The sequence below is a fragment of the Pongo pygmaeus genome, chromosome 12 (assembly GCF_028885625.2).
Source record: "Pongo pygmaeus isolate AG05252 chromosome 12, NHGRI_mPonPyg2-v2.0_pri, whole genome shotgun sequence".
NCBI classification, from domain to species: domain Eukaryota; kingdom Metazoa; phylum Chordata; class Mammalia; order Primates; family Hominidae; genus Pongo; species Pongo pygmaeus.
The window spans coordinates 63,229,525-63,238,386 of NC_072385.2; the positions used below are offsets into that span (position 1 = coordinate 63,229,525).

General features: G+C 48.4%; 2 protein-coding genes across 2 annotated transcripts in view; both read left to right on the forward strand.

The window, feature by feature from the left end:
• Nucleotides 1–8,862, forward strand: part of TIA1 (TIA1 cytotoxic granule associated RNA binding protein) — a 200,176-nt gene that overhangs the window by 110,433 nt on the left and 80,881 nt on the right. The window lies entirely within an intron of this gene.
• FAM136A (family with sequence similarity 136 member A) lies at nucleotides 884–7,618 on the forward strand. Its single transcript, XM_054476280.2, has 3 exons — nucleotides 884–1,073; nucleotides 2,014–2,154; nucleotides 6,120–7,618. The coding sequence occupies exons 1-3, from the start codon at nucleotides 987–989 to the stop codon at nucleotides 6,306–6,308; spliced, it is 417 nt and encodes a 138-aa protein (XP_054332255.1). The 5' UTR covers nucleotides 884–986; the 3' UTR covers nucleotides 6,309–7,618.

Genomic DNA, 8,862 nt, shown 5'->3' on the forward strand with positions numbered 1-8,862 from the left:
AGCCGAGACCACATCACTGCACTCCAGCCTGGGTGACAGAATGAGACCCAGTCTCAAAAAACAACAACGACAAATGTGGTATATCCATTCAATAGAATACTACTCAGTAGCAAAAAAGAACGAACAACACAGCTCAATCTCGAAAGCATTAGGCTAAGCACTTTTTAGTAATATGCTAAAAAAGCCAGACAGAAAAGGCATACTTACTGGATAATAATATACATATGACATTCTAGAAAGAGAAAATGTAATCTACAGTGACAGAAGCAGACCAGTTAGGGCAGGGGTGGGGAGATGGGGTAGAAAGAACGGAGATTGGGACAAGACAGAGTTTGGGTTTTTGTTGTTGTTTAGAGACAGAGTCTCACTCTGTCGCCCAGGCTGGAATGCAATGGCGTGATTTCGGCTCACTGCAACCTCTCCCTCCCGGGTTCAAGCAATTCTCCTGCCTCAGCCTACCAAATAGCTGGGACTACAGGCATGTGCCACCACACCCGGCTAATTTTTGTATTTTTATTAGAGACGGGGTTTCGCCAGGTTGGCCAGGTTGGTCTCAAACTCCTGAGCTCAGGTGATCCACCTGCCTCAGCCTCCCAAAGTGCTGGGATTACAGGCGTAAGCCACCGCACCCGGTGGACAAGGTTTGTTAAAACTCATCAAGCAGCACGCCTAAGATCTGGGCATTTATCTGTATGTAAATTACATTAAATAATTTTAAAGAAAGTAAAGGGAGGGATCAAGGGAGGGGAGGAGGAAAGGCAGGTAGCAGCCGCTGGGCAGGTGTCCCGGTGACCGGTTCTCAAGAGGGAGGAGGGCGGTGGGCTCGCGGACACCAGCATGCAGTGGCTCCGTTCGGCCGCCAGGGGGGGCGTGGGCCCTGGAAGGGCGGGCGGCGAAGGGCGGCGAAGGGCGGTGAGGGGGCGGGCCCGTACGCCGATTCCATATGGGCGCCGGCGCGGAGCGCCGCGGGGCAGCGCGGGGTCGCCATGGCGGAGCTGCAGCAGCTCCGGGTGCAGGAGGCGGTGGACTCCATGGTGAAGAGTCTGGAAAGAGAGAACATCCGGAAGATGCAGGTAGCGGGGCTGGGGCCGAACCGGGACCCCCTTCTCAGCGGGTGGGTTCCGGGCCCTTCCCTCAGCCACCACGCGACGCCTGGCACTGCAGCCCGCGTCCCCGCAGACCGGGTGTGGGCGGCCCTGGGGTCGCCGCGGCGGCCTCGTACAGGACTTTGGAAGCTTTGGCGGATCGGATGAAATCCGTGTGCCCTCGCCATGCCCGTGGCTGTTTTCCGCCCCTTCCAGCCCGGGGCAGGAGCGTCCCCGGCAGCAAGTGGGAAGCCCCTAGTGGCAGGCGCTCGCCCCACCACCTTCCCCTCTTACGCGGCCCCTTCCGCAGGTGAGCGGCCCGAGGCCCAGCAGAGGCGCTGCCAACGTGAAAGACCAAAGGCGAGGGCTTCCGGCCTCCCCGATGGCCAGGTCATGCCCGCTTCTCTTGCGCCCAACCTCGCTTCACATAGCGCGGGTTTCTACACTGTTCTCTGAGCCCCGCAATGCCTCTGTGTGTCGGTCCTGCTTCTCTCGCGGAGTATGCGTTTCCCAGATAGTGCCCCTTGAGTCATTGATTAGTGGGTCGGCTGCCCTCTGGTGGAATTTGTATTACTAGGTTGCTGACCTGTGAACCCCGTGCAAGAGGCACCTGGTTTTCAGAATTTGGCTTCGTCAGACCACCCTACCCTCACCCACTCGGGCGAACCTCTGTTCACCCAACCATCGGTGCAACAGGTGCCGATGAGCTAGCAGCAAGGAGACCATGAAACACTACACTAGACATTGAGGATAATTTTTCCCAGTGGTGGTTTTAAGGTCCTGGTGTCTATTCTCAGGGAAGGTGAAAGCAGAAGGTGGAGAGGGAGATGCAAATATCCACGTGGCCTTCTAACTCCTGTAGTGCTCCATAGTCATCTCTGTCCCCAGAGGCTTTCCTACCTAACCTCTCTCTGCCCTTTCTCCCCAGGGTCTCATGTTCCGGTGCAGCGCCAGCTGTTGTGAGGACAGCCAGGCCTCCATGAAGCAGGTGCACCAGTGCATCGAACGTTGCCATGTGCCTCTGGCTCAAGCCCAGGCTTTGGTCACCAGTGAGTTGGAGAAGTTCCAGGTGAGAAATATCCTAGACAGAGCACTCTAGTCCTTGATACAGACTTTTCCAGGAGATGACAAGCATTTGTTCAAAACTCTTGGCTTTAGTGTTTTGGTTCTGTTAACACTTGTGATAGTGATGGCTAACCAGTTTTCACAGGGTTTGAAATTTTGGAAAAAGCCTTGGCGGTCGAGTGTCTTAAGTTGAACATCATTTCCTATAGAAATGATGTAGGCCGAGCGCGGAGGCTCACGCCTGTAATCCCAGCACTTTGGGAGACTGAGGCAGGTGGATCATGAGAGCAGGAGATCAAGACCATCCTGGCCAACATGGTGAAACCCCATCTCTACTAAAATACAAAAAATTAGCCGGGTGTGGTGGCACGCACCTGTAGTCCCAGATACTAGGGAGGCTGAGGCAGGGGAATCTCTTGAACCCGGGAGGTGGAGTTGCAGTGAGCCAAGATGACGCCACTGCACTTCAGCCTGGCAACAGAGCGAGACTCTGTCTCAAAAAAAAAAAAAAAGAAATGATGTAATGGGGAGTTACCAGAGGAGTTCATGACCAAGAGCCCTTATGCAGTTTGTTGGGGAGGAGGCGTTTGTTTGTTCCTTTTGCCATAACCACCAAATACAGTATGTATACTGTGTAGTATAAAGTTTCCTGGCTGGACGTGTAGCTCACTCCTGTAATCCCAACATTTTGGGAGGCCAAAGCGGGTGGATCACGAGGTCAGGAGTTCGAGATCATCCTGGCCAACATGGTGAAACCCCATCTCTACTAAAAATACAGAAATTATCTGGGCATGGTGGCAGGTGCCTGTAATCCCAGCTACTCGGGAGGCTGAGGCGGGAGAATCGCTTGAAACCGGAAGGCACAGGTTGCAGTGAGCCAAGATCACATGCCATTGCACTCCAGCCTGGACAACAAGAGCAAAACTCCGTCTCAAAAAAGAAATAAATAATGTTCGGGCACGGTGGCTCACACCTGTAATCCCAGCACTTTGGGAAGCCGAGGCAGGCAGATGACAAGGTCAGGAGATCCAGACCATCCTGGCTAACACAGTGAAACCCCGTCTCTACCAAAAATACAAAAAATTGGCCGGGTGTGGTGGTGGGTGCCTGTAGTCCCAGCTACTCGGGAGGTTGAGGCAGGAGAATGGCATGAACCCAGGAGGCAGAGCTTACAGTGAGCCGAGATCGCACCACTGCACTCCAGCCTGGGCGACAGAGTGAGACTCCGTCTCAAAAAATAAATTAAATAAAAAAATAAAGTTTCCTAAAACATATATTATTTTTAAAACAGCAGAATCTCTAGAAAGGTAGGATAGCCTTGAAAAGGTACAGATTAGAGGAACACCCTTCCACCATTTTGTGGACTTACACACCCACCCAGGACTGCCCCTACTTGCTATACCTAGAGGGCAGCCCCTCTGTCACTAAGGAGTAGTCATTTATGTGAATCATTATTACTGTTGACTCACTGATTCCTGGCTCACAAGCCCCTCTGAGGTTACCAAAAGAGCTCCCTGTTTCCTTCTCTGGAGCAAAGAGTATCTACAACTTCATTTTACTCCCATCTTCTAAGTATATTTTTCTGGAACCTGGGGGAAGCAAGCCTACTTCCAAGCCAGCCTTTCATAGCCTGAGGTTCCATCCACATGGAAAACTTATACCTAATGTGATACATCTTTACATTCTTCCATTCAAAACACTTCAAAGTTACTGCCATTATGAAGGAATAACTTCTTCAAGAACATGGAACCCCAAAGGGTTTCTTTTTTTTTTTTTTGAGACGGAGTCTCACACTGTTGCCCAGGCTGGACTGCAGTGGCACGATCTCGGCTCACTGCAAGCTCCGCCTCCCAGGTTCACGCCATTCTCCTGCCTCAGCCTCCCGAGTAGCTGGGACTACACGCGCCTGCCACCACGCCCGGCTATTTTTTTGTATTTTTAGTAGAGACGGGGTTTCACCGTGTTAGCCAGGATGGTCTCGATCTCCTGACCTAGTGATCCGCCCGTCTCAGCCTCCCAAAGTGCTGGGATTACAGGCGTAAGCCACCGTGCCCGGCCCCCAAAGGGTTTCTTTGTGTTCTTTTTGACAGCTAATTTTATAGATGGGGTCTTTGAAAATGTGATTCTTGGATTGCTCTATAACTCCCCTTGCATTATCTTTTTAGTCCTTTCCAAGTGGATTTTCACTCTTCACTGGGCCAGAACCACTCCTGCCACTCACCTCCGTGGGGCCGAATCCAGGGGGTCATTTCTCAGTCTTCATCTTACTCTGTCTGCATCATTGACACAGTGGATCCCTCTCCTTCTTTTTTTTTTTTTTGAGACGGAGTCTTGCTCTGTCGCCCAGGCTGGAGAGCAGTGGCGCGATCTCAGCTCACTGCAACCTCCGCCTCCCAGGTTCATGCCATTCTCCTGCCTCAGCCTCCCGAGCAGCTGGGACTACAGGCGCCCACCACCACGCTCAGCTACTTTTTTGTATTTTTAGTAGAGACGGGGTTTCACCGTGTTAGCCAGGATGGCCTCGATCTCCTGACCTCGTGATCCACCCGCCTCGGCCTCCCAAAGTGCTGGGATTACAGGCGTGAGCCACCGCGCCCGGCCCCCTCTCCTTCTTAAAGCACTTTATTCAGTTGGTCACCAGGACATCTCACTCTCCTGGTTTTCTGCCTCCTTCCTTGGCCTCCTTTGCTATCTCTTCCCCACTCCAGCCTCTGAGCATCAGAGTGCCTGGGGCTGTCCTTGTTTCTTTTCTCCTTTCTGCCTACTTCTCTAGTCTCCTCTAGCCTCATAGCTGTAAATATAATCTCTATGCTGACAGCTCCTGCATTTATATCTGTAGGCCAGAGCTCACTCATAAACTCCACATTCACATATCCAACTAATTCCTCAACATCTCCATTTACTTTGTTTGTCTCTTTCCTCTCACTGGAATGTAAGTTCTGTAAGGGTGAGAACTTTGTTTTACTCATTGCTATATTCCCTAACATTAAAAGAGTGCCTGGCACATAGTAGATGCTCAATAAATATTTGTTGAATTGAATGTTTTCCTGTAGAAAGAACAGACTTTAAAGAATCAATGGCTCACACCTATAATCCCAGCACTTTGGGCGGCTGAGGCGGGTGGATCACCTGAGGTTGGGAGTTTGAGACCAGCCTGACCAACATGGAGAAACCCCATCTCTACTAAAAATACAAAGAAAGTTAGCCGGGCATGGTGGCGCATGCCTGTAATCCCAGCTACTCAGGAGGCTGAGGCAAGAGAATTGCTTGAACCCAGGAGGCGGAGGTTATGGTGAGCCGAGATTGTGTCATTGCACTCCAGCTCAGGCAACAAGAGCAAAACTCCATCTCAAAAAAAAAAGAATCAAGATGTTTGTACATCTTACAGTAACCTCTAGGGACCTCTCATTTCCTGGAAGAATGTTCTGCACAATTTATTCTGTCATTCACCCGCTTTCTAGTAATAGATTGAGCCCTCCTGGTGCCATCTTCTGCTTGAGTCAAGACAGTCTTGGAAAGCCAAACACAGTGGCTCACACCTATAATCCCAACACTTTGGGAGGCCAAGGAGGGAGGATCACTTGAGCCCAGGACTTCAAGACCAGCCTGGGCAACATAGGGAGACCCCATCTCTACAAAAATAAGAAAATGTTAGCCAAGAGTGGTGGCATGTGCCTGTGGTCCTAGCTACTTGAGAGCGGAGGTAGAAAGATAGCATGAGCCTGGGACATTGAGGCTGCAGTAAGCCATAATTGTGCCACCGCAGCGCAGCGCTCCAACCTGGGCAACAGAGTGAGACTCTGTCTCCAAAAAAAAAAAAAAAAAATTGGCCAATCACACTACCATGTCCCTTTAATTGACCAAGATAATACACATTAAACCTGTAGCACAGGGCCTAACACATAATGAGCACGCAGTAAATGGAGGCCTTACTCTCAGCTTTTTCTACCTTCTTCCTTCTTGCCACAGGACCGCCTGGCCCGGTGCACCATGCATTGCAACGACAAAGCCAAAGATTCAATAGATGCTGGGAGTAAGGAGCTTCAGGTGAAGCAGCAGCTGGACAGTTGTGTGACCAAGTGTGTGGATGACCACATGCACCTCATCCCAACTATGACCAAGAAGATGAAGGAGGCTCTCTTATCCATTGGGAAATAAAAGTCTTTGCCAGTGGCCATCAGGGCTGAGGGCAAGAATATATTTTTTATAAGGAATTGGGAATTTTAGTCTTTTAAGCAAAGTTTACGAATGAAGAAATGAAGGATGGCCACAAGTGTAAGGCATATGTCACTTGCCTCTGGACACTGGTTATTTTATGTTTCAGTCCCTAAAAAATGAAATGGAAAAAAGTGGTGCTAAATCGGGTCAGAGATATTACAGGAGAGTTTTAGAGCTTATTATTTCCTGTGGTCAGTGCTTGTCCTGGCAGTAAGGCTCTCCCCTGTAACAAGCCAGAGCCCTCCAAGGTACTGGACCCTTCTTACTACACAGGTACTAACAGGCTGGCAGGTTAGAGTTGGTGGAGTCTGAGGAGAGATATTTTCTCTTTGTTGCCAACATCCTGTTTACCAGAAGTGTCACCACACCATCTTCCATAAGCTGTGAAACAAAATCAATGAGGTCACTAACTTAGAAGGGAAAGAAAGTTTTCTGGGTCTTTGTTTTCTTGATTTTGGGTAATTTATACAAGGGCATACAAGTTGATTTTAAGATGTGGAACTGGGAGGTAGACTAGTTTGGATAAGAACTTTGAAATGTTCCTTGTGGATCCCCATTTCTGGTCATCAAGATGTGGATGTACATTTCTTAAAATTATTACATGCTGCATCTTTCAGCCTGGAGACCGTGCAGAAGCATGAGGTGATGACACACTAATTATGGGAAGCAGAATTACTGGCTGATGGCCCCTGAGGCTGTGTGTAGCAAAATGACAGGACAATCTTGCAGTAACACTTTCCCCTTGAAGAGAAGGGGGTTTTGATTGTGATATATACTAGTATCTAGGAATGAACAGTAAAAAAGGAGCAGTTGGCTACTTGATTACAACAGAGTAATGAAGTACTGGATTTGGAAAAACCTGGTTTTATTACAACAGATGGAATGAAAGCCTACACCTAGCATTGCCTACTTAGCCCCCTGAATTAACAGAGCCCAATTGAGACAAACCCCTGGCAACAGGAAATTCAAGGGAGAAAAAGTAAGCAACTTGGGCTAGGATGAGCTGACTCCCTTAGAGCAAAGGAGAGGCAGCCCCCATTACCAAATACCATTTTTGCCTGGGGCTTGTGCAGCTGGCAGTGTACCTGCCCCAGCATGGCACCTTATTGTTTTGATAGCAACTTCGTTGTATTTTCACCAACTTATTACTTGAAATTATAATATAGCCTGTCCATTTGCTGTTTCCAGGCTGTGATATATTTTCCTAGTGGTTTGGTTTTAAAAATAAATAAGGTTTAATTTTCTCCCCACTATTGTGTTTTCTTTCCTTATATCTGGGTGGTGAATATATAACTTTCTCAGGATGCTTCTCCTTTTAACAGGTTAAATGAGTTTAAAATGTCCAGAAGAGTAGAAATTAGTATGGTTCAGATGCAGAACTGGTTCATTGTAAATGGGAAAAACTTTGAGAGGAGACTAGGACATTGTGACTTGAAGTTCATTAATGTAGAAAAGAAACTGTCTATGAGGCTAAAAAGAGAAATTCATTATCTATGTCAGGTCTCTAGCTTCAACTAAACACTAATAGCAAGTGGTAGTAAAGGTACAAAGCTATGACCCTGCTAGAAAAAATTCAGTGTCTAGGATTTTGAGTACTAAGAGAGTGCAAAATATGTGATGAGTTTAAGTCTTTACTATCATTGATATTTATATAGAGCCATTCCAGAATATCAGGAATTAACTGAATTTTTGAGAACTATCCCCTATTTAAAATCAACAAGGCATTCTATTTTGGTTTAGTCTTCTATAATTTTGGGGTAACAACTGGGAACAAGTCCGAGACCACTTTTTACACATCTTGACATGAAAAAAGAACACCTTATATTAGAAAATGTTTGTGTGCTGCACTTCACGTTTTATATACAGGGGCAATGGCACATCAGTGAGTTCTGGAGGTAGTGTTTGAAAAATTTCAGAACTGCCAGGCATGCTGGCTCACCCCTGTAATCTCAGCACTTTGGGAGCCGGAGGCAGGCAGATCTCTTGAGGCCAGGAATTTGAGAACAGCCTGGGCAACAAAGTGAGACCTCGTCTCTACAAAAAAAATTAGCTGGGTGCAGTGGCGTGTGCCTGTAGTCTCAACAACTCAGGAGGCTGAGGTGGGAGGATTGCTTGAGGCCAGGAGTTCGAGGTTGCAGTGAGCCATGATCACACCATGCTCCCCAGCCTAGGTGATAGAGCAAGACCTCATCTCAAAAAAAAATTTTTTTTGCAAGACCCCTCAGTCGGAAATAGATTGAAATTCTTGGAGACAGGCCCAGTCACCTTACTCTACAATGGTTCAGAGGCTGCTAATTTACATGTTACCGGAACCCTACTTGGTCTGACAGTATGCTGTAGGGATGCCTGCCAAAGAAATATAGAGGCCCGGCCGGGAGCGGGGGCTCACGCCTGTAATGCCAACACTTTGGGAGGCCGAGGCGGGCAGATCACGAGGTCAGGAGATCAAGACCATCCTGGCTAACAGTGAAATACGGTCTCTACTAAAAATACA

What these genes read in the sequence shown, in the direction of transcription:
- FAM136A (XM_054476280.2), top strand. Translation starts at nt 987, where the DNA reads ATGGCGGAGCTGCAGCAGCTCCGGGTGCAGGAGGCGGTGGACTCCATG. An exon ending in AGAACATCCGGAAGATGCAG is followed by an intron (nt 1,074 to 2,013) that starts GTAGCGGGGCTG and finishes CTTTCTCCCCAG; the next exon opens with GGTCTCATGTTCCGGTGCAG. An exon ending in GTGAGTTGGAGAAGTTCCAG is followed by an intron (nt 2,155 to 6,119) that starts GTGAGAAATATC and finishes TTCTTGCCACAG; the next exon opens with GACCGCCTGGCCCGGTGCAC.